This window comes from Callorhinus ursinus, unplaced genomic scaffold, assembly GCF_003265705.2.
Source record: "Callorhinus ursinus isolate GAN/ISIS: 27379988/994484 unplaced genomic scaffold, GSC_fseal_2.0 scaffold8, whole genome shotgun sequence".
In the NCBI taxonomy this organism is placed as follows: domain Eukaryota; kingdom Metazoa; phylum Chordata; class Mammalia; order Carnivora; family Otariidae; genus Callorhinus; species Callorhinus ursinus.
The window spans coordinates 25,592,687-25,618,350 of NW_027397070.1; the positions used below are offsets into that span (position 1 = coordinate 25,592,687).

General features: G+C 39.2%; 2 protein-coding genes across 6 annotated transcripts in view; one reads left to right on the forward strand and one right to left on the reverse strand.

Moving 5' to 3' along the window:
• The window catches only part of MAP4K5 (mitogen-activated protein kinase kinase kinase kinase 5), a 108,931-nt gene extending 90,965 nt beyond the window's left edge, over positions 1-17,966 (reverse strand). For 2 of the 3 annotated variants that reach the window (XM_073895182.1, XM_073895181.1), the window contains exons 1-2: positions 17,832-17,966; positions 17,361-17,577 (exon numbers count right to left, since the gene is read on the reverse strand). In XM_073895182.1, coding sequence (XP_073751283.1) covers positions 17,361-17,468 — 108 coding nt within the window. In that variant the 5' untranslated portion in view covers positions 17,469-17,577; positions 17,832-17,966. Of the gene's footprint in view, positions 1-17,360; positions 17,578-17,831 lie in introns of those variants that run through there. The other variant, XM_073895183.1, reaches the window with a different exon arrangement.
• Positions 17,967-18,026: 60 nt separating this feature from the next.
• Positions 18,027-25,664, forward strand: part of ATL1 (atlastin GTPase 1) — a 78,223-nt gene continuing 70,585 nt past the window's right edge. For all 3 annotated transcript variants that reach the window (XM_073895213.1, XM_025870085.2, XM_025870086.2), the window contains exon 1: positions 18,027-18,269. The gene's annotated coding sequence lies outside the window, so the exon portion shown is untranslated. The remainder of the gene's footprint in view (positions 18,270-25,664) is intronic.

Sequence of the window (25,664 nt, forward strand, 5' to 3'; positions counted from 1 at the left end):
AAAAAGATCTAAACAGAGACTTTACAGATTCAATTTACTAAAGAGATCTTTCAGAAATTTAACTATGTAATTTCACACTATAACCCAGAAGAGTCATACATAATACTGATTTTGAAACCCAACTATTCCCTCCAACAAGTTTAATGCGATATTCTCAAGTATTTTTGTTTTTAACGCACAAGAATTTTGAAAATCCTGCAAAAGAAACTAATGGAAGTACCAAAGCACCTGTACAAAAAGGATCTAAATATATTTCTGATTCCTAGCTTTTTAGTAGGTTATTGGTATTCACTATTCAGACTTAAAAGTATACTAAACACCCAGAACTCTAATAAAATGTTACTACAGCTAACCTCTTATTTTTTAAAAAAGATTTTATTTACTTGAGAGAGAGACAGACAGAAAGAGTGCGCACGCGAGCACAAGCAGGAGGCAGGGGCAGAAGGAGAGGGAGAAGAAGACTTCCCCTGAGCAGGAAGCCTGATGTGGGGCTCGATCTCAGGACCCCAAGATCATGACCTGAGCTGAAGGCAGATGCTTAACTGATTGAGCCACCTAGGCGCCCTGCTTTTCTCTTACTTAAACTCTTATTAATTAGGAAATGAAATTACTGGGTGGGGAAAGATAAACTAATAATAAATGGGTCAATGTCACAATAAAATCCATGAAAGAGCCTTTCCAGTTAAATTAAGTTTCTATTCTCATTGTTAATGCATTTCCCTTTAACCTCTTAATATTTCCAAGTCAATTTACTTATCAGAGAAGCATTTTAACTCAAACTGTCCAGTCTTGGATTTTTAAATTCATTATTAAAAAAGTTACCTTAGAGTTCCACTTGCTCAAAGGTTAAAAAAAAAAAGTAAAGATGCCGATCTTCCTGATTAAGCCATTTCTATTTCAACAATACCATGCAGCTCCCAGTTTTTTCAGCCATGAACTTCTTCACATGCTGTGAAATTTTTAAGGTGACTAAAAATAATTAAAAGTCTTGCGTCTACACATTTTACCTACAAGTTTTCAAGAAAGAATAGGAAGATAAGACTTAATAATGAACATTACACCTCTGTCACCATGAAGTTAGAATTTTTTAGAAGAGAATTTTTAAAAATTAGGTCAAAAAATGAAACTGGTAACTAATGACAGTCATCTAAAACCTACGACAACCAAGAGTGTCACCATGAAGTGAGCTGAGCCTTTATACACAACTTTGTTTTTTTTTAATTGCATTTCTAGTTTATACACACAACTTTATTGTTCTTAACATTAGGCCCCTCATCCTATCTCCAATTAACTTCCTTCCAGCATATTTTTAGGGTCACAAAACTTTTCTGTAAAGCCAACTGGGGCCACCAGTTTTAAATATGGCCCCTTCCTCCAAAAATATTCTTTAACATAACAACAGAAAATCGAGACTTCTCTGTATTTAACAAGCTATCTCTAGTGGCCAGTGACTATTTCTCAGTCAGGATTATGCATCCGAGATTTAAGAATATGAGCTACAACACAAAAGCAGCAACACAGCATCTGTAAGGTTTGAAGAATGCAAACTGGTTCATCCACAAAAAATGTAAACAATTATATCATAGGCTATAAAACCTCTATACCTGCATCTTTATGGAACACTGTTTTTGATTGGTTCATTCACTGAACAAATATTACTGACTATGCACCAGGTACTGTTGTTGATATTGGAGATTTAATTAAAGAAAAAAGTTCCTGTCTTCCAAGGCTTTTAACAGTTGGAGAGAGAGAAGTAGTAAACAGTAAATACCATACATTGTGACAAGTGCCCTCAAAGGTGATAAAAGACAACACAGGAAGGTTCTGACCCCATTCAAAGTTGGCTGGAGAAAGCTTCCAAGAGAAAGTAAATCTAAACTGAGACCTGATGAGAGACCTTGGGGTTGCGGGAGAAGCATGGTAGTGGTGGTGGTGGTAAGTGATGATGGCAGAATTCCAGGCAACAGTGTAAAGATAGGACAAAACACAGGCATCTCAAAGAAGTAAAATTATCTCGTGTTAAGGGAACTTAAGAGTGTAAAGAAGGGAATGGTGAGACGTAAGATTCCTCTGCAGCTCAAGACAGACTGTATCACCCACTGTTCTCTTGTAGCTACCATCTTAGTCACCCCCTCCTTGTTCGTTAAGATTTTATAGCCTCTGGTTCACAGTCATCTTCTCCACCTCTTCTCTTGCCTCTAAAGGAAGTCTTTAGAGACTTCATTCTCCAGATCTATTTCCTAACTTCTCATTCCTTGACCTCCTATCTGAATCTTGATTTCAAACACTGTTACTTCCCGCTGATGACCTATCCTTTCAGTTCACTAGTTCTTCCATACTTATGAAAGCATTCCCCTATGGTTACTAATTACGTCTCAATTCCTCACATTCCCTTAACTTTCAGGGTTCCATGGTCAATCACTCCATTTACAGTCACTCTCTTACATTCTTACTTCTTTCCCATCTTCTCATGTACCACACTAACCTGGCAAAATCCTAATCTGATTAAACCCAAAATCCACTCATTCCATAGTGGTATTCAAGAGCTAGCTAGCTAAATGCTGCTGGAAATGAATTTAAAATAATGTTAACTGGTCTTATTTTGAAATCATAACACAAATTTCAAACTACAACTTCTCCATTAGGAGAAGGTTATTTTCCACTCTTCATAAGGACTATTTTACTCCCTTCTTTTCAAACCTTCAAAAATGCCTCAGCCTCTTTATTACTCCCTCTTTTCTTAACTATCCTGAGTGATGATGGAATTTCAGTTTTTCTTTATCTAACATTCTCCTGTGTAGTCCTATGGCTTTAACAACCATCTCCAGGACAAATCTCTCCTGACTCAGCTCCAGATTCCTAAATCCATGGAAACGTGACAGGCATCTCAATTTTAACAAGTCTAACACAGAACACTCAATCATCCCTGCTCCATAAACCCATTCATTTCCATATCTTCCCAATCTAAATAAAATTAATTGCATCCATTCAGTTGCTTAAATCCAAACCCAAGATCATTCTTCATTTCTTTCATTCACATTCTTTACATCTGATATATAAGCAAATCCTGATGGCTTAAAAATATAAATCAAATCCATTCACTTCCCTTTACCTCCTCTGTTATATATACTCTACTTCAAGCTTGTCTCCATTACAAACCGGTAAGTTATTTAATGTGAAATGCAAAGAAACAGCAAGCCTAGCATAACCCCTAGTTTCTGGACTGCACAACTAAGTGGACAGTGTGGTCCCATTCACTACAAAGACAAAGAAGATGAACACATCTTATGGGGCGAGACAGGAAGGTAGTGAAGGGGCATAGATGAATGGCTCAGATTTGAACATATTTAAATTTTAGGTTCCAATGGAAAACCAACTAGTGATACCCTATAAGCCATTTAATAGACAGCTCCTGAAGTTCAAGAGCTAACCTGGATTGGAGACAGATTTGGGCACCATCAACATGACTGAATCCAAGCCAGGTAGATAAGATTACTTAGGAAGAATATGGAGAATAAGAAAAGAAAGTCAAGAATAGAATGTAAAAAAATCACCCACATTTAAGGAATAGTGAAAATAGACAAAACCAAAACCACTCCAGAGATACTGTTCTATTAGAAGCCCAGTTTGGAGAAACTCTTAGAAATTATCTAATTCAACTTCGTTCTAAAAAAGCAATTCTCTTCTACTTTGTAGCAGTAATTTAGCCAATCTGATACAATCATTTTTAGGATAACTTTAGTTGTATAAAGGCTTTCTTTATGATAAGCAAAATCTACTTTCCTATAATTTCTCCTCAGTGGTCCTAGTTTTGGACTGTGAGATAATACTGATTTAGCATATTCCTCCTACTGTGACCAATTTCAGATATCTAAATTTATTAATTTATTAAGTATTTATTGAGTCCCTATGGCAGTCAGGGTCTAGGTCCTAATTTTAACCCTGCTCAGATAAAAAATATAAAAGCTGGGGTGCCTGGGTGGCTCAGTCAGTTAAGCATCAGATTCTTGGTTTTGGCTCAGGTCATGATCTCAGGGTCCTGGGATAGAGCCCCACGTCGGACTCTTTGCTTGGTGCAGAGTCTGCTTGTCCCTCTCCCTCCCCCTCTGTTCTTTCCCCCACTTGTGTTCTCCCTCTCAAATAAAATTTATATATGTGTGTATATATATACATATATATATGTATACATATAGAAGCTTCTTTCTAACTACAGACAAACATCCAATCCCTTCAAAATGCCACATATAGTTTCCAGATCGTTCCTACCATTCTGGTTACTATGTACTTTGACTAAGTGCTCAAAGTTTGATATCCAACAAAAATGACAGCAGTTATAACACTAGACTCATGGCACTAAAGGGGACTTCTTCTTTTGAATTTCTATAAAGTTATTTAAATTTAAAAATAAATGTCTAAAGTGTTATATTCAAAACAGAATGGAATACCTTATCCTCTGACAAGAGCAAAGTGCTTCATTTTATTTTTCTTATAAATCCTTTTAGTAAAAAGGGAGGTTATAAACACTAGACATATTGTACATATATAAATTGTTATATGAATTTCAAGAAACTACTTCAAGACTTAAATTTATGGGGGCAAAATATAATAAGGGTGGAGTCACTTATGGCATAACCTCCACATGAAAATTTAAAATAAAGATTAGTCATTCATTATTTTAATATCCTTTTTTCATTGAGCACAACCTATGCATCAGATACATCAGACACGAGGGTAGTATTGCTGGAGTAAGAGCAAAAAATTACAAAGATGTACCTGCCCTGTTTGAGTTTCAATGAGACAGATTACAGATAGCACCTAAAAAGGAACTGACTACTTCTGAGCATACTATGTCCTTATTGTTTAAATAAGTTAAATGACCACTTGTCAAGGATAGGGTTTGGGATTTTTGCACTGCGTGAGAAGTCCCTGCCAACTCACAAATTCCTTAATTTTTATGGAGTATTTCCAAGCTGCTTTCCACACAGTTATACAGGTCTAGACAGGTGCTCCTGCTGCCATAGGAGACTGCAGTGCAGCGTTCCTGCAGACATGTTCCCAGGCAGACATATTCAGAGCCTGAAGCCTTCCTGTTAGGGTTACTCTACATCTGTCCACATGACTTATTTCTCAGGACACACTAAAGCCTTAGCCTGTTAGGACACTTACTTGCCTGTGAAAAGCATTTTCTTAACCCTTTCTTAGAACAGATTGATTTTATTAGAAGGAGAGTTCCATCCAAAAGATTACTTAAATTGAATTATCTGGATGTCCTAATGGCCAAGAAAAAGGAAGAAAGAGCTTAAGATTAAAATAGGGAACGACTCTTGGTGGGTTCAACACTTTTGAGGAATAATTAGTCAAAATTCACTAAAATTTCAAAAAGCTTAGAAAATTTAATTCTAGAAATTTAAAGAGTTTTATTTTTGTCTTAAGAATTTGTTCAAGGACACTGATCACAGCATTGCTTATACTAAGGAAATTCTGGAGACAATCTACCTGTTCAACAATGGATTAAAAATTGTACAATGGGGCCAAAAATCTAAGCAAAACAGATGTCAAAAAATTTTTTTAATTGTAAAATGATACAAGGAAATAATATACAAATACAAAATGTATATTTTTACTAACATAAAAAGTTGTTTGTGATACTGTTAAATGAAAAAAATCTTCACTATCATATACGTAGCATATATGCGCTTATATATATTATGATTTACGTATATACCGTTAATATTCTTTTTAAAAGTCTACAAAAATATAAACAACGTTTATCTTTTGGTAAAGAAGATACAGGTAATTTTTCATTTATTCCTATATCATAGTTTTCTAAAATTAACTATTACTTAAAATGTATTTTAAAAATAAAAGGTAGGAAAGAAGGCTATTTATGCCTAGGCAAGGAAGAAAGGCAAAACAGGAAGGCAAGTCCTACTCATGGATCTATGCTACTGCTGAAATAGTAATAGGAAATTATTCCCGGAAAAAAACTGGTAGGGAACCAAGCATCTTCATCATCTAATACAATTAACAGTTAAAAAGCTTAAAATGTAAAAGTTGTGGGGCACCTGGGTGGCTCAGTTGGTTCAGTGGCTGACTCTTGATTTTGGCTCCCGTCATGATCTTAGGGTCCTGGGATCAAGCCCCACAGTGGCTCCGCCCTTAGCTGGGAGTAGGCTAGAGATTCTCTCCCCCCCTCTGCTCCTTCCCTTCTGCCCCTCCCCCCCGCACACATGCTCCCTTTTTCTCAAATAAAAAATTAAATAAATCTTTTTTAAAAAAAGATTTTATTTATTTGAGAGAGAGACAGAGACAGAGAGAGCATGAGCTGAGAGAGAGGCAGAAGCAGACTCTCTGCTGACCAAGGAGCCTGATGCAGGGCTTGATCCCACGACCCCGGGATCATGACCTGAGCCAAAGTCAGACGCCTAAGCAACTGAGCCACCCAGGTGCTCCAAGATAAATAAATCTTTAAAAAAAAAAAAAGAGGGTAAGAAGGCACAGCTCACCTAAAAAAGGAGGTGCATGTGTTTGAGAAGTAACACAGTGGTTCACAAGACAACGCTAAAAGTCATATCCTTCTCAGGCAGTCCTATTTACCTTAAATTAGAGGCACACAGAAGTAACTACTTAACGGTAACTGCCTGAAATAATTAGTATTTTAATTTATAATAGCATTACACCATACAGTCAGTCTACGGGACTCAGTTAATCTAGATAACAATAACCATAAGTTTAAAGTCCAGACAAAACGAGGGCAAGAGAAGGCACAAAAGAGTGTCCCAACAACGAAGAAAAAAGGACAGATTCTCTTTTTAGTTATTTACATTGTAGGGTGACTATGAGCTGAGTCACCTCCATAGTAAAGGCAAATCAACCCTGGGTTCTGATTTGGAAAATATGAGGGTAAGAGTAATGACCAGAAGGGGTAACAGGAAAAAGTCTCTTAAAAATTAGTGCTGCAAACTGAAGGTTATATGCACGTTCAAATCCGTCCAAAAAAATCCCTCATCTCTCAGTGAGGCCACCAAGTTTCATCTGACCGTAATTTGTTCAGAGCTTATTAAGTGGTAAGCAATGTGTTAAGGGCTGTGTGTGCCCCAATCAATTTAAAGATACAGTCGCCAGGCAGCTGAGAATAGTGGAAATAACAGAGATAACAGAGTCAGAAAATCTGGACTCAAATCCTCATAGTGCCACTTACTCACAGTAAGACCTAGGACAAATAGTAAGTTTTTTCTTGGGTAAACCAGAGATGATAATATACCTGTCCCTACTTCATAGGATTACTATAAGAAACAAGTAATATACTGATTACGAAAGAGCTGAACAAACATTAGTCACTCTTAGTCACTTTAATCCGATTTCATTTTTGTAAAAATGTCGGAAGGTGGGGGTCAATATGATTCATGGGCCCAAACACCTCCAAGGATACATCAGGCTATCTGTCTGGCTTCCCAATTCATCTTCTCAAAATCTCAGTGGAAGATGATGACATTTAACAGAAATAAAGATCCATTCGACCTAAGTTCATCTTGCCCTTTACAGAGAGTTTTCTACACTAACTTAAATAGTACTTCACACAACTGAAGAGTAATAGCCAATATACGATTAGTCCAGTACAGCCAAAAGTGCCTGCTCCAATTAATATGAACTCGGACTAAATTCTCAAATTGACAACAAAGCCTTGAAAATATAAGTTATCACTTGTTAATAACCTTCATAGTTCTCTTCCTGTATATTTGGTCTGAAACCACAATTTAAAGCTGAGAAGTGAAACTTTTATATAAATTTTGAAAGCAAAAGCAGTTTAAGAAATCTAAATCAATCTGCAACCTATCCCAATTGTCTTTAACAAAAACACTGGAAATGAGGGTTAAAGTGAAAATGCTGAACCTAAGTAATAAAAACAACAAAAACACTAAAATGTATTATAAGCCTAAGGTGAAGGCTATATCCACAAGTTAATTCTGAAACTAGAATTTATACACCTGCACCAGTGATTTGTAGACATATAAATAAAACACCAAACTGTTTTATGTCTACCTTCCCCAAGATGAAAGTATTTTAAAGACTTCTTTTATAGTTTTCACAACATTTCTATGAAGGTAGAAAAGAGTTTTTAAATAATTTGCCTTCGGTCATAGTCCAGAGCTTCATATCTACAACCACAACCATGTTCTTTTTTTAGGCAGTCATAAAATAAGCCTATTTCTGCACAGTAAGAAATACTAAATTAAGATTTAACCAGGGGCGCCTGGGTGGCTCAGTCAATTAACCGTCTGTCTTGGGCTCAGGCCCCACTTTGGGCTCCTTGCTCAGCGGGGAGCCTGCTTCTCCCTCTCCCTGCCGCTCTCCCTGCTTGTGCTCTCTCTGTCAAATAAATAAAGAAAATCTTTAAAAAAGAAAAAGACTTAACCAGATGATTTATAAAATGGTAAACATCCGTAACAGTTCACTTCAACCTAATAACACACTTTATTTTCACAGTAACCTTACACAATATTTAACATAACATCTAATTAACTTTTAATAAGATATCCACTAGCTTAATAAAACATGTAATTTTAAATAAGATTTTTGAAGCACAGTCCTTATTTTTTTGCTGTTAACCTATTTTTGCAAATTATTCACTCTCTCACACTACCATGAAAACCCAATAATCTCTTATGCCAGACTACCAGGGTACAGAAAGGACAGTATATTCAAACAAGTTACTATCAAAGAAAGAGAAAGTAGGTGATGTTTTGATATCAAATGTCAGAGAGATAATAAACAGCATATACATACATTTTCTATCACCTTCATATTTGGGGCCATTAGGCATGCCTACTTATTAGCATTTAAAGATTAGAGATCACTAGTAGAGAGAGACATAGTAGAGGCAGCTACATATTTGTTTACAAAATCAGCTTTTAAAAAATTACATAGGAATGGGTAACACCTCCAACAGATGAACTTAATTTAATTAAAATCACAATGATCTGTACTCTTGCACCAGCCAATAAGAGGGATGATGGCAACGACTGTGTCTTAGTTCTAATTCCTCACCCTAAGCTTACAATTTAACTGTAGTGATAGGGTCAGGTGATTCAGTAAGATAGATATTTAAGACTTCTGATTACGCAGATATCCACATAGCTAAGTCCCTCATTTGCTTTAGAGTCTTGGCTCAAATCTAACCTCAGTGAGGCATACCCTGACGATCCTCATATAATTCCCCAACTGCCCCCCAGCCCACCCTTGGCGATCCTGATCCTCCTTAACCTGTTCAACGTTTCCTTCTTTTCATATCTTTCATCGCCTTCTAACATATACACAACTTATCTATTAACGTTTATCGTCTCTTTCCCTCTACTACAATGTAAGTTCCATGAGAGCAAGAATCTTTGTCTACTTTGTTCACCTATGGATCCCAAGGCCCCAGTACAGTGTCTGGCACATAAGAAGTCCTCTAAATACTGAATGAATGTTTTATACCCCTTTCCACCCTGTCATCACCCTGCTCCATCCCAGCTCCCCATTCATCAGTGTGCCTCATCCTAACCATACCGTAGGGAAACTGGGGCTGGAAATCAATGGAGGCTCTACTTTAGAGAGGAAGAGGGAGAGAAAAAAAGGGGAGGGTAGAAAAAAGGGAGGGAAATAAGCTTTAAAAGTATTCCCGGGGCACCTGGGTGGCTCAGTCCTTAAGCGTCTGCCTTCAGCTCAGGTCATGATCTCAGGGTCCTGGGATTGAGCCCCAGGTCAGGCTCCCTGCTCAGCGGGAAGCCTGCTTCTCCCTCTCCCACTCCCCCTACTTATGTTCCCTCTCTCGCTGTGTCTCTCTCTGTCAAATAAGTAAATAAAATATTAAAAAAAAAGTATTCCCTAAGTCCCTAACAATCCCATCCTAAGTTTTTGTCTTTAGTTTCTCAATTTTCAATTCCTCCCAAATTCTTTGTCTTGATTTCATTCCCTGTGGAATTCCTTCTCTAAATTCAGCAACACTCCTGGTCACTGGGTAATAAAACAATCCTGAAGAATAATAACTGAAAAGCTGTAATCAGCCTCAATGGAAGGAAGAAAACAGAAATAGTGGAAGAAACATCTGTGTCTCATTGCTTCTTCCTTTCACAGCTACAGTGCTTCAAGGAGGGGTCTACATTCCCTCTACTTCCTTACTTACCATTTATACTTGAACAATTTTGCTTTTTAACACATTTATTCTATTTTTAATTCAAGGATAGCTGACAATGTTACATTAGTTTCAAGTACACAACATAGTGACTCAACAACCCTATACGTTATGCTATGCTCACAGTATAGACACTGTCTGTCACCACACACTATTACAATACCAGTGACTATATTCCCTATGCTGTACCTTTCATCCCTATGACTTGCTCATTCCACAACTGGACACCTGTATCTCCCACTTCCCTTTACCCATTCTGCCCATCCCCCCCTACCCCTTGCCCCCTCCCTGCTGGCAACCACCAGTTGTTCTCTGTACTTATGGTTCTGTTTCTGCTTTTTCTGTTTGTTTGTTTTTTAGATTCCACATATAAGTGAAATCATACAGTATTTGTCTTTCTGTCTGATTTATTTCACTTAGCATAATACCCTCGAGGTCCATCCATGTCATCACAAATGGCAAGATTTCATTCTTTTTTTGGCTGAGTCATATTCCACTGTATACCACATATACCACATCTTTATCCATCCATCTATCGATGGACACTTGGGATGCTCCCACATCTTGGCTACTGTAAATAATGCTGCAATAAACACAGGGATGCATATATTTTTTTTGAATTAGTGTTTTCGTTTTCTTTGGGTAAAATACCCAGTAGTGGAATTACTGGATCATATGGCATTTCTATTTTTAATTTTTTGAGGAACCTCCATACTGTTTTCCACAGCGGCTGCACCAATTTACATTCTCACCAACAGGGTGAGAGGATCCCTTTTCCTCCACATCCTTGCCAACACTGGTTATATATTTCTGGTCTTTTTGATACCAGCCATTCTGACTGGTATAAGGTGATATTTCATTGCAGTTTTGATTTGCATTTCCCTGATGATTACTGATGTTGAATCTTTTGCTCTTAATGAACCCTACTGACTCTTATTTGTATGACTACTATGTTGCTCACTCCTTCAAAACGTATTTATTGAGCACATACTATCTGGTAGGCACCATGCTAGGCTAGCTGATCCAATGGTAAACATAAGGTCCCTGTTCTCATGCAGTTCGAATAGAGCAGGAAGACTGACAGCAACAACGATATGTGAAAAGTGAGTATTAGGGTAAGGAATCATACAGCAAATAGATATGACCTTATTTAAGGGACAGAAAAGGCCTCCCTGAAAATGCAATGTTTAAAAAATAAACCCAGGGGCACATGGATGGCTCAGTCGATTAAGTGACCCAACTCTTGATTTTTGGCTCAAGTCATGATCTCAGGGTGGTGAGACTGAACCCCTCTTCAGGGTCCATGCTCAGTGGGGAGTCTACTTGAGATTCTCTCTCTCCCTCTCCCTTTGCCCACCACCCTGGTTGTGTGCTCCCTCTCAAATAAATAAACACATCTTAAAGAAAAAAAAAAAAACCCGAAGAGTAGCAGAGGAGAAAGAAGAGGAAGAGAATTCTAAGAAAAGGAAATAGTACCTGCAAAAACGTGAAGGACAGAACGTACAGTGAATATATAAGGAACTGAATAAAGTTCAGAATGGTTAGAACGTCAGGATAGGCAGGGCCTGAAAGTGTATATTATTCTAAGGCTTTATTCCATGGATAAGGAGAATAAAGGAGGAATGACACAAGACTTCAGATTTATAATTTTTGAAGATCAGTATATTTTGCTCATTGCAGTCAGAGCAGACAGGAAAAAGAATGGATGCAAGAGATGATAGAGATGAGCTCTATGTAAAGAACTATGATTTCTATGTAAAGAACTTCCTCATCCCTCTTTGTTCCTTCTCAGACACCTTCAATGTATCATTTTCTTCTGCCACCACTCTAACAGTACAGCATTTCCTCAACTCTCCTATAAACTCTCTTGGGTGACCTCACCTATATTTCACAGGTACCACCCCATAAAGTGATGACTCCCAAACCTGTATCCCCAGTTCATCTCTCAAGGCCAGAGCTACATTTCCTACCATCTATTAGACATATCCACCAATGCAATGCCGTATGTCTAAAACCAGACACAAGATCCAGACCCACACATTTAGTATTTTCTAATTTTGTTGATGGCAGCAATATTATCACCCAAGTCAGAATTTTAAATGCCACTGATTACTTGTCCCCCCCCCAATTAATCATCAGGTAATTTTGATCATCTTCTAAATACAACTCAAATCCATCCCTTCCTTTTATCTCCAGTTCCAGAGCCTAAATTTAGGTTTGCATGAACTCTCATTTGGATTATTCAATAACTGGTCTTTAGACTTCCAGCAACTGTACCTAATCCATCCTCTACAACATGAGAGATTCTCTTCTTCAGTGTCTCTTCAGTTTATAGGAAGAAGTCCAAATTCTTTGATATGACATATAAGGTCCATTATCTGGCCCTTTTCTTCCAGAAAATAGCCTGTGTTATCCATCTATGACATCTCTGCTATATTTGGTCACACCAAATCTGCAGATGCAGATCCTTCAAAATTCATCATGGTTTCTCAAGATGCCAGGTGTCTGCATCCACTATTCCCATAGCCTGAAATATCTTTCCCATTTTGTCCACCTGAAAATCACTCTGCATTCTTTTACAATCCAGTTAATGCCCCTTCCTCTGTTAACCCTCCCTAGTTCACATCAGAGTTCTTTCTCCTCTCCTCCCTTCCCCTATTCCCAGGAAAGACAGAATTAGGTATTTGACTTCACTTCTACTATGGCACTTCCACTATTGTAACAGTCTACATGTCTGTTTTCCTGACTAAATTATAGGTTCCTTTTTGATAGTGTACTTTTTCTTTCTTATGTCTCCCTCCCCATACCCTAACATCCAATTGGCATCCAGTAAATATTTCCAGAATAAATGAATCTCGGGGCACCTGGGTGGCTCAGTCATTAAGCATCTGCCTTCAGCTCAGGTCATAATCCCAGGGTCCTGGGATTGATCCCACATTGGGCTCCCTGCTCAGTGGGATCTCAGCCTGCTTCTCCCTCTCCCACTCCCCCTGCTTGTGTTCCTTCTCTTGCTGTGTCTCTCTCTGTCAAATAAATAAAGTCTTAATTAAAAAAAAAAAGAATAAATGAATCTATACAATGGGATCCCGAAATATGCTTCAAAATGCCTCAGGTCATTCCAGAATTGTGACTTCTGGCTTAAGGGAGAGAAAAGAAAGGTATATATAAAAGAGGGATTTGTCCCAGTGGACCCAGTTCATCCAACACCCAGAAGAATCCATGAAAGTTTTAAAACTACATGACAAAGATTTCCATATAAATTATACATTATTTATAATTGCAAAAAAAATTTTCTAATTGAAAACAAATATGAACCTTAGAATAATTCACCAAATGAGTGTTTTTTCAATAGATCATTTAAAAATGGTATTTTTTAAGAATATTTAATGACCAGGGAAAATGCTAGCCATTCCTATTCAAGTAGAAAAAAGATATACATTGTGATCCTTGTTTTATAAAAGCCATTTTTAGAAACATATTGGTTTAAAAACAGGAAAAGAGCTTGAAATAAACTATATTGAATTATTAACTGTGTTAACTCTGGGCAGTTTTCTATAACTAATATCATTCAACAAATACTTATTGAGCATCTATCTCTCATACAGTGATGAACTAAAGACATCTACTCCTTCCCTCCTGTAGCTAGACATGTCATTCTTGTATAATCAATCAGAAAAAGCATGCAGGTTAGAAAAAAATACATGGGTCTGCCCACTCTGAATTTATAGCCCACAAAAGTTAAAAAAAAAAAAGATTCCTGGACCTTCTCTGGAATAGAGGTTGGGAACAATTTTGATACAAATATTTTGATAAAGACCACCTCAATGGCTTGTATTGTTAATTATAAACTGTTATCATGATACTATAATTGTCTAGATCATTTGACATGTCTAGTTCTTTTGTAGACAGAAGGTACTGGAAACACTGAATCTCCATACTTCCTCTTCCTGTTGGCAGATTTAAATATTAACATTAATTACAAATAAAATTTACTCAGCTGAAATTTAATCCTTCACCCATCTTCCACCTCATTTCTTTTCTTTTTTGTTTCTTTCCCCTCTACCATTTCCTGCTCTTGCTCTATTTATCTAAAAGAATTCTTTTCAACCAGGGAATAGCCAGTTTAAGATTGAGCTCTCCCCTACTAGAGATTCTCAGCAAAGACAGGAGCTTCAGCTTCAGAGGGGATCTGTGTTTTTGAAGAGCATATATATAATTCACAAAGAGTCTCAAAGCTGTAGTCCTTTTAAAGCTCCTGCTTCAAAAGATGCTTGCTTTTCCTGGTAAGAATAAAATCCTGCTCCAGACAGTTGCTATAGTTGTAATATTTATTTTAAAAAGTAGATAATACCCTACTAGAAGAGCAACTAATTTATCTTCATTATTCTTCACTGTTATTATTTTACTAGTTTATATCACCGACTGAAAATACTCCTAAAGCTTCCAAGGATTTTCAGCTCATCAGAAACACAGTGATAAATAGCAAAATTACTCTAACTGCTCTGAGCTTCAAAACTTCAGCACTACATTCTGAATGTTACGTGTTTTTAGGTTTATAAAAGTAAATACAAGCTGACACAATTCTGTAGGATTTAGACAGCTGAAAATGGGTATGCTATGAAACAGTCTTCCAGAAAGTTTTCCTAGAGAACTCAAACAATTAAAATTTGTACAAAAAATACATAGCAGGATATAATAGACATTACATATTAACACAGAGTATTAAGTGCTAACTTAGTGTTGTGATGTCAAAAGAATATGTCCAGACAACTAGGTGATAGAATTACTGAGAATTGTTCATTCATTCATTCATCAAATTTTTAGCACTTACTCTGCACCAGGCATAATTCCAGGTACTGTTAGAGATAGAGAAATGAAAACAGATAAAACTCCTGCCCTCATGGAGTATGTTGGTGGATTGAAAAAGATAATAAACAAGAAGAAAGGAAAGATTATGTTACGTGGTGATTACGTGCAAAGAAAAAAAAATAAATCAGGAAAAAAAGATGGAGGGTGTAAAAGCAAGGAGGGAGGGGAGCAAGTCATGGCTGTCTGAGGAAAAACATTCTGAGCAGAGGAAATAGCAAGAACAAAGACCCAAAGGTAGGAAGATGCTTATTATATTTAAGGAAGAGCAAACAGGTCAGTGTGGCTGGAACAGAATGAAGAGGGGAAAGTTATAGATGAGGGGGGAGAGGTAAAGGGGAACAGCTAGGGCTTCCTGGAGGAGCCTGTGAGGAAGGTTTTCATGGACAAGTAAGACAGCAACATTTGAAAAGGAGGGTGGAGGGTGATTCCAGGTAATGAGAACAAAGGAAAACCAAGAACCAGGATTCTGAGGATGTTTAGGAATCAGAGGCTGACCAAGAGTGGAATGAGCATACATGTGAGTGTGGGAGAACATGAATGTGGTAAGCAAGGAGATGGGGCAGGGCGAGAGGGGTCACTGACCCTCTGTTTAGGAGCTGTGGGAGAGAGACACAGGGCAGGGGGGCACCAGGGTCAGACAAGCACTAGCCTTCCCTTTAACACAACCCTTTGCTTTTCCTGGCAAGAATAAAATCCTGCTCCAGAGAGTTGCTTTAGTTATTATATTTTTTTTTTTTAAAAAAGGTGGATTATTTTGAGATTCTTGTGGGGAAAACACTTAAAATTTTCTTGTAGTAGGGAGAAGAGAAAATATACAAGACCTGGAACTTAGACTTAAGTATTTTGTTAACATGAACTGAACTGATCTAATACATAGTGAATCATAAGATGAAAATGACTAAAAAGTAAGACTGAGAAGGCAAAATAGGAATTTCAACTTTTAAAGCGCATTCCACAAAATGGCTAATTCATGGCTAAACAATGAAGAATTAATTACCTCTAATTCTACATAAAGAGGATTCTGTTTTTATTATCCACTTTGAATTCAAAGTGGATTCACAGGGCAAGAACTGGGACTTCCCTCATAGTTCAACATCCCATACCTAGGGCAGTGCCTACATAGAAGATTCAAATGCCCTTTTAATGAATAAAAAGCCTACCCATCACAGTCCATTTCAGCAAAATGACACAGTGCTAGAGTTGTCATATACCACCTTGAATCATTACTATTAATGGAATAATAAAAGCAGAAAAGGAGAAAAAAGGGAGGTTGTCTTTCCATTTTACCATCTGTGCAATACAACAACATACCCCAGAGGAGTCGACTGTAAATTACCCATATGACAGAAGGCCATTTCAGCTATATACAGGAGTGTTGTTTGGAATAATGGGATATATATCATGATTAAATCCAGTAAACAAAGCTGTTGCAAAAATCAAAGGAAATTTCCCTTAATATAGCCACATGAATTACATTAACGTTCCTTTTGAAATAGAAAACAAAAAGCATAAAGCAATCTGAAACAATCCCTTTCCTTTTAATCCTTCAAGAACTCAGTGGATTTAGGGAATTCAGTTTGCTTCTCTATAATTCTTCTTTAATCCCAAATTAACAGTACCTTACCCTGCCATTTGTCTCAAATAATGCGAAAGAACACAATTAAAAAGACAACAGCTCTTATCCCCTCTTGGTCATGGAATGTTCTAAATCCCTGAGAGAGGAACTGCTAAAGTAGGGGAAAAAAAAAATCAACCAAATACAAATGATGAAACATCTGCCAGGAAAAGCAGAGTTCTACATAGGATGTTTGTGCACATATCATTTTGATTAGTATTACACTGATTACAGTTAAAATTAACAGACCTGGTTTCATATGACTTTTTAAATCATGCTCAAGCACTTAATTTTTTTCTTTAAATGCAAATGTCTAATGTCAATATTCTTTCTCATCTACCGTCTTTCATAAAGCATTTTTCCATGCTAAGCCTAGCACATCCTCATGTGCTAGGGGATTTGAAATCCCCTGGATACCACAAATAAACGTAAAAAGCCTTTATGCCACACACAAAAAAGTACAACAGTGATTTGCAACGGTGTGGTTAGTTTTGCGTGTTGGTGGCGATCAGAGCAAGCAATGAATACAGACAGGGTGCTCTGAGCTGAGTAAAAAAGGAACCCGTCCGCTTCATCCCCAAGATGCAACAATAAAGGCATCCTCCCCACGTCTCATACTTGGCCAGAAAGTGACCCTATTCCCGGGAGCCAGCCGACCGCAGGAAAGCAGCCCGGCTCGGGGCCGGGCCCGGCCTGCCTCACCTTATAGACGTCCCCGTAGGTGCCGCTGCCGACCCTCTGGACGAGCTCGTAGTCCTGCTGCGGGTTCCGCCTCAGGATGTCCGCGGCAGGCCGCAGCGGGGCCTCCATCTTCGCTCAGAGCCCGGCCCCCGCTGGCTCTGCCCGCGGCGCCCCGATTCCCGCTAACGAGGACGAGCGGCGCCGCTTCCCAACATGGAGCCTCTGCCCGCAGCTCCGCCTGCACGAGCAACGAGCAAGGGCTACAACCCGGAGCGGCCCAGCCCCTTCCCTTCCGCCCCGCCGGGGGCCGCGGACAAGCGGGCCTGGGAGGGTCCACGGCGCCCCGCAGTCCCGTCCCGGGCGCGGCCCTTCCCCCTCCTGACCGCTCGCGAACAGCCCGGCCGGTCTCCCCGCCCGCCGGGGGCCTGGGGCCGGCTCGGTACCCGAGGGGGGCGGCCCGGCTCTTTGTTGAACGCGGAGTCCGGCACCTACTTCCGCGCCGGCGCCCGCGTCCCGCTTCCCGGCGCCCGCCGGCCACTCCAGGTCTTGCGCCGCCGCCTCCCGCCGCACCGCACGTCCTCTCGCGGCGGCGAAGGTGCGTACCGTCGTCGTCGCCGCCGCCGCCGCCGCCGCCGCCGCCGCCGCCGCACCACGTCCCCCCCCCCCCCCCGGGCCGCGTCACCGGGTGAAACGTTCCCGGCCAGCGTGGGTCGGCGCCCAGCGGCCCGCCCGAGCGCGCCGGCCGCGGGACCAGAGTGCCGCCCTGAGGCTTGGTCGGGACACGACACCCTCCCGGCCGCCAGGCCACCGCGCCCCCTGGCCGGGCGCGTCCCTTCGGGGCCCAGGCTGTGCTACCCACTGAGATTACGGACGCCCCCGGACATTCGTGAACCGACGGGCCTCCGGTAAACCGCCCCCCAGCTTCGTCAGGTAAATTTGGAGGGTGACGGGTAGAGGGAGAAGGGTGGGCACGAGGGCAGCCTTTCCAGTTCAACACGGAAAAGGTACGCTGAGGGCACTGGGCCAGAAGTAACCTGGCCATGGGGCGCCAGGGAAGGAGGTGGGGGAGTGCCGGGGCAACTAAGCCGCGGCACACCCTACTGCACCTTCCTGTTTTGCAAATCATTCCCAGTGGTACCAGTTTGAGGCTTCCCTACACACCTGCACAACCTGTCTTCCCCTGAGTTTTTCCACATTTCTCAAAGTCTGAATTCCTAGGAAGTCTCAGTGGCCTTTATCCCTGTTGGGCACACGCGGTGTCTCACCGCGGGGATTGCTCCTTGAATGAGATCGGGAGTTCTGCAGAAGCTAAAACAAAAGCAGAGACCACAACGTGATTCCGGATCAAGGACCTTCTCAGTATGTGATCTGGGACAAGACATCATTATTTGGCAATATCTAAGTATTGTTATCTGCAGCTTGAAGAGAATAAGGTTTTGCACCTGACACCTCGGAAAGTGTTGATAAGGCACTTTACAGGATATAAAGAGGGTTATCAAATAGAAGAGATTGTAAAATAATTCGCAGTGCATAGAATATGGAACAGGAGTTCGAGGAAGTAATTTGGCTGATGTTTCACAAGCTATTTTGCAGTTTCAGTTCCAGTCCTGTTCTGAAGGTAGAAATAAAGTTGCCAGATTTATGTATACCGGCAAAGATATTTCTGGAGTTCAGTAGAGGTTTTGAGCAGAAAAGCCAGGTAACACTCAGCCAATGCATTTAGTAACTGAAAAATCACAAAAGAGCAAGTTGCAGATGTTGGCTTGTGGTTTTGAACATCCAATTCAGTTCTGTTCTTGGGCAATATACTCCTTGTTGGTGATCATTGTAATTAATTGTATAATGTAGAAATTAAATTTACACCTTAACAGGACAAGGAATATATGTATTTTCTTGTGCTCCATGCACAAAGGGCACTTATTTAGGGAACATAAGTAAGCTCAGACTTACATGCTCTATGGACAAAGCCTATGTGTTTGCTGCATTGAAAAAATTGTTGAAGAACAGTTCCTTCTTTCAAAGCTTCTTGGCACTTGTTTTGGTGGGCACATACTTTTGGCTTCAATGACTCAAAATCTTTTCAAATGTTCTATTGGTATCCTAGTACTTGTTTACTGTCATAGATTCTTTTCTTCTTCCTTTGACCCTATAAGCATTGATCCTTTCTCTAGTCTGAAATGTATTCTTACTTATTTATACTTGCATTATTCCAGAGAATTTGCGGCAGCATACAGAAAATACATACTATACCACAAAATAAAAATAAGTAAATGAAGAAATAGGTATGCTGTTAGAGGGAAAATAGGATACCAGAACAATGCAGCAAATTGGCCAAAGCAGAGAGTTTTATAGTGTTTTTGAGATCACAGTGAAGCAATTGATCAAGAGAGGCACATCTTGTCCTGATCCGAAGACTTTAGAAAAGTTTACCTCATGAGCCTTTATAAAGTGAAAACTCTGAATTCCCAGTTTGGAACAAGGATAAATGTCTGATAATCCTTCAAGCATGTTATTCTTGAAACACAATGTTTGATATGAATTGGGCAATAAAAAGTTTGAGGTCATAGGCTTCAACAAGACTCTGGAGTGCAGGTATTTTTATGTTGCCAGCAATGGCAGATCCATATGCTTTGACCATCAACCCAGAGGTGGATAGCATGGAAAAAATTGAAATTCTACGTGGTGGTTAAAAAATGTGTCTGTTATAATCGTTACTTGTACCACAATTGATGCAAAGAGGAAAACATTTGCTTTATTCCAACTCCAAAAGAATCTTAAGGATTTAAAAATACTGGTTGAGTTCATTTAAATAAGAACAGTGAATTCATGGCTGGTGGGTTAAATATTATACGGTTGGTAGAGAAATTCAAGTTCAATTTCCATAAAATAAACATATGGTACATAAATTTAGTTTTACATCGTAAACAATTAGGCACATAGTCTCAATAATAAAAAAAAATGTGGTGGGGCGCCTGGATGGCTTAGTCGTTAAGTGTCTGCCTTCAGCTTGGGTCATGATCCCAGAGTCCTGGGATCGAGTCCTGCATCGGGCTCCCTGCTCTATGGGAAGCCTGCTTCTTCCTCTCCCACTCCCCGTGCTTGTGTTCCCTCTCTCGCTGTGTCTCTCTCTGTCAAATAAATAAATAAAATCTTAAAAAAAAAATGTGGGGCACCTGGGTGGTTTAGTCGGTTAAGCGTCTACCTTTGGTTCAGGTCGTGATCTCAGGGTCCTGGGATCGGGAGTCTGCTTCTCCCTCTCCCTCTGTGCTCGCTCTCCCTCTGTGCTTGCCCTCCCTCTCTCAAATAAACAAATGAAATCTTTTTTAAAAATCTTAAAGGAATAATAGTAGTAAATATTACTAAATAAATAAAATTTTATTATATTACTAAGTAAAAGTAATACAATAATAAAAATAATAATTAAAAAATTGTAGCTAACAGGAGAGTTTCTTACAAACTACACAATATTGTAACAAGGTATGGAATAAGAATAAATATAGCTTGATAGGCCCTTCATCCCAGCCTCGATATCATATATTCATTGTGTCTTCATAATATCTGACATGTAAACATCTTCCAGGTTTTACTCTTATCTACATAACAACCTATAATGGTTTGCTCTGTGCTTTGTAGTGTTTTTCCATTCTATCAAAGTTCTTTAGTAAAATGCTAATTATAATCGGTGGCTTCTGGTTTCAACTTTAGCCATCGCTGAATTAAAAAAAAATTGGGGACTCAAAATTTTTTAACTTCTAGGTAGAAGTTAGTAAGCTTCACAACTTACTATCCAAGACAGAAAGCTAATTAAAACTCTCAAGTGTGACAGAACAGAGCATGAGGACAATAATTTTTGTGTATGGAACATACAGGCTTAACCTATATAATCTCCTGATGAACCTTCCAGCATAACCTAGTTGCAAAATGTAACTCTGTGTGATTGAGTTTATTGCTCCATAGATTTGTTAGATACAAATTAATTAAATTTTGGAAGACATCTGCCACAGTTATGAATTAGATTTTCAAATAGTTCAGCTATTCTTTCTGTTATTAATTAGGGTCAGTTGTCTATTGAAGAACCATATTTTCCAAGTATAGAAAAATTCTGTTTTGCTCTGGACAGCAATAGAACATGTATCTCATTCAGAATCAGTATCAGGTCATTATGATGGGAGTTTTCAAAAAGAAGAATTGGGGGTGCCTGAGTGGCTCGGTTGGTGGTACTTGCGACTCTTGATCTCAGGGTTGTAGGCTTGAGCTCTACTTGAGGGTAGCAATTACTTAAAAATAAAATCTTTAAAAATATATGAATAAATAAAATTTTAAAAAATAAGAAAAGAAGACTTGAGGAAGGCAATGCACATTCCATTTTTTATCCAGCTTGAAATGATCATCTGATATGTTAAAATGCTTTTTTTTATTAATCTTGACTCCCAAGGTGGATTTTAGGTTTTAATGAGGACTGGTAGCAGTGTTCTTGTATTCAGTTCACAATTTGGTCCTGTCTGCAAATTCAGTAGCTAAGAAAAAAATGTAAGTTATAAATAATCATATGTTGTTCCTTGTTGATTTCCTCACAGTATAATAAGTATAACATTCAGAAGGGATGCTTGAAGTTTGCTCACACCTCATATAAACTAGTGTTCCGAGAAGCCCTAATGTACAGAAGAGACTACCTTGCCTGGCTGTGGCCCTATCCCACAGATGTATCGCTCTTAGAGGATTCTAACTAGCTCTCTTTTTCCTTGCCCCTTTAAGACGAGTATGATAATGGCATTCCGCTGTTGCTAGTCTCATGGTGTTTCACTCTCCCTTATTGGTTCCTTTAACCCTGTCCTCATTTTTATAAATAGTCCTTTCATTAGATTCTCTTTCTGTGCTGTATCTTTCTTATCAGAACCCTGATTGATAGTTACAGGAATTGGAAGAAGCTTCAGAAAAGAAACCCTTGCTTTGTGGGATGGTATTACTCACATAATCTGATGATTGCCTGTATAAACTTTTTGCCACAGAAAATGAAACAATGGCATCACAATTACTGAAATAACCATCGGTAGTGGCAAGAGATGGAGTGCTGATAGAGGGTGCCAGCACTGGAAGACCAATCTCTTGCACTTAGCTGCTTTGATAGTGATGATTACTAAAATCATGGTGTCATTTGCTCTGATTGCCTCTGAGAGAATACATGGGAAAAAAGACAAATGGCCTGAATTCCAAACTTAAGGCATGAGTAGAAAATCAAAAGCTTCTTTGACAGCTTTGAAGAAACATTTCTCATGTAGCTGCAGAGAAGATAATGGCTGAAAATCAAGCCCATGGCTGAATAGTAAAGGCTATCAAGTTGCAACATTAATTAAATGTGAGACCTAGATCTGTTATGCTAAGGTAAGATCCCTTGTAGAGAAGTACTGGAACCCTGCAACAGGGAATGGGGGCATTTGGGTAGATAAAAATGAGGCTGAGAACTTTGAATAAGAGTTACATTTCAAATAGGTGATGGGCATTAAGGAATGCAACACTTGTAATAAGCACCAGGTTTGTATGGAAGTGATGAATTACTATATTGTATACCTGAAACTAATATTACACCGTGTGTTAACTAACTGGAATTTAAATAAAAACTTTTAAAAAGAGAGAGATTTCAGCATAGCCCTGATGGAGAAGGACAAGACATGTTCTTGAGGAGAAAACTTACGCACTGAAGGAATTACAGGATCTTGCCAAATACCTGTGATTCAGGTTGACTTGAGCAGTTGGTGGTCTCTCTGAATTGGTTACTCGAAGCTGGTAGACTATATGCTGAAATGCCAGAACTTCCAGGGCATACTGTAGAGGAAGGAATCTGAAGATTCAGGGAGATGGGAATGGTGGACTTGCCCTATTATGTACATCCTGCTTAGTAATGCTCTATCCATACCATCCCTATAACGGCCCATAAAATTTACCTTTATCAAGGCATTGAGTAAAGGGCCACAAATATCCTTGAAAAATTCTTTGGTGGCGGTCTTAATTGGTTGAAAATGATAATGGAGATGCCACAGTGAAATCAGGATCCATGATTTCAGTGGGAATATTGAGATCCTGGTAGAGGCCAGGTGGGACTTAACTGTCAAAGACATGTTCAGCGCACTTACCATGATAACCCTCAGGAGGAAGTGATAATCAGGGTGTTTGACTGTAAGGATCTTTTTGGTTCTGTATGATCATCAATGTCTAGGAATGAATGAAACCAACAGTCCACCTAAGTACTACTTGACATATGTAAGCAGAAAAGTTCTAGGTCTGACGAGCAGAAATGTAACTCAAGTCACTGTAATGGCGATTCAGTACATATCACCCAATTCTTAAACTGTAACCAGTTCACAAGCCTGGAGCCCCTTAATTGAGGGAGAAGCCTCATAGTTGTATTTCCACAAGTGGAGTCTTTACTAGAGCAAATCATCATGGCCCTTGGCACCTAGAATGTAGCTATTGACTTGAAACCTAGAACATAGATTTCAGTTTCTCCCTCTCCCTCTGCCCCTGCTAGTGTTCTCTCTCTCAAATAGATAAAATAAAAATCTTTAAAAAAAATAATCAGAAGCAGTTAGCCTTCACATGACTGGTCATTGTCTTACCTCTGGCTTTTGTAAACACTTCAGTTATAATATGGTATCATTCCAGAGGGACCTTTGTTTTCTCGATATCCAGTAGTACATCCTATTACTCTATTACCTTGATGACGTGGTACAAACTGGATAGGTGAACAGGAAGTAGCAACTGCCCTAGATACCTTCAAAAAACCCTTCTATCAGAGGATGAGAAATAAACCCAGTTCAGAGACCTGTGCAATAGGGAAATTTCTAACAATCAGTGGAGTTACTGTGCCCCACCTTGCATTGCCCACCTTAAAGAACAATACACAGTGTTTGGTTGGTCTGTGTGGATTTTGGAGCCACCATACTGCATGTGCTGCTCTCTGACCCATTTACCATGTAAACTATGTGACTGCCAGTTTTTCATGTGACTTGGAAAAACAGAATGCCCTACAGATGGTCCAGGTTATTGGCACAAGCTGCACTGATAGGGTTTTGGAGTAAGAATATGCCCTCATCTCCTGACAACTATTCTCCATTTGAAAGGTAACTCTTGGCTTGCTACCAGGCCTTGGCAGAAACTAAACACCTGACTGTGGGATACTAAGTGACTGTGTGATGTGCATTGCTCTTTAGGAACTCGGTGTTATCTAATTTACTGCATCATAAATTGAACATGGGCAGCAGAATTTCATTGTCAAATGGAAAGGCATATACTGGGGTGACCTGAGCTGATATGGAAGGCATGTATAAATTACATGGACAGACTTCCTCTGTACCTGCCCCTACTTCTTTGCCACCTTTTTTTTTTTTTTTTGAACCTTTTCTATGGGCTCCTGCTCATTTAGCAAAGGAAGGAAAAGCTTGGGCCTGGTTTATTAATGGTCTGCATGATATGCTAACACCAACTGGAAGCATGTAGCCTCTGAATTATGGCCCTACCCATAATGAGGTGGTTTTGAAAAATAGAGATGAAGAGAAATTCTCCCCATGGGCATAACATTGAATAGAACATCTGATTATCCTCTTTGTTAGGAAGGAGAGACGGCCTGAGGTATAGATCTGTCTTTATGTAAAGTAGCCAGTAGGTGGACCAGTAACTTGAAAGGAAGAATATCTGAGACAAGGAAGTCAGTGGGAGAGGTAACACAGATAGATTCTTAAAATGGACCCAGAATGTGAAAATATCTGAACCACATAACTGCCCACAAGAAGGCATTCATTCCAATAATCAGGCTTACAAGATAGTCTGTCTTAACGGATGTCAGCCTCTACTTAATCACCCTGATGCTCGTTCAATGGGCTCATGTACAAAAGGAATGGAAGCCAAATGTAGATTCAGCAGCATGGACTTCCACTTGCCAGGGATAATAGTTACTGCCACTATGGAGTGGCTTATAACAGGGCTATTGCCCAGAAAAACAGGTAGTATTTCCTGTACAGAACAGTAAACCACTTGGTGGCAGTTTATTATACTAGATCCCTTCCTTTATGGAGAGAAGAGGGATTCATCCTCAGAAAATAGATATATATTCCAGTACGGGTTTATGTTCCCTGCCTGGAAAGTTGTTTTTGTTGTTGTTGTTGTTTTTACTAGTACCACAATTCATGGATTTACAGAATGCCTTATTTCATCATCATGTATTATAACATTAAATTTAAGCAAGAAATTCATTTTACTTTGAGGAAAATACAGCAATGAAATCATGACCATGGAATTAACTGATCTTACCTCAAACCCGTCACTCAGAAG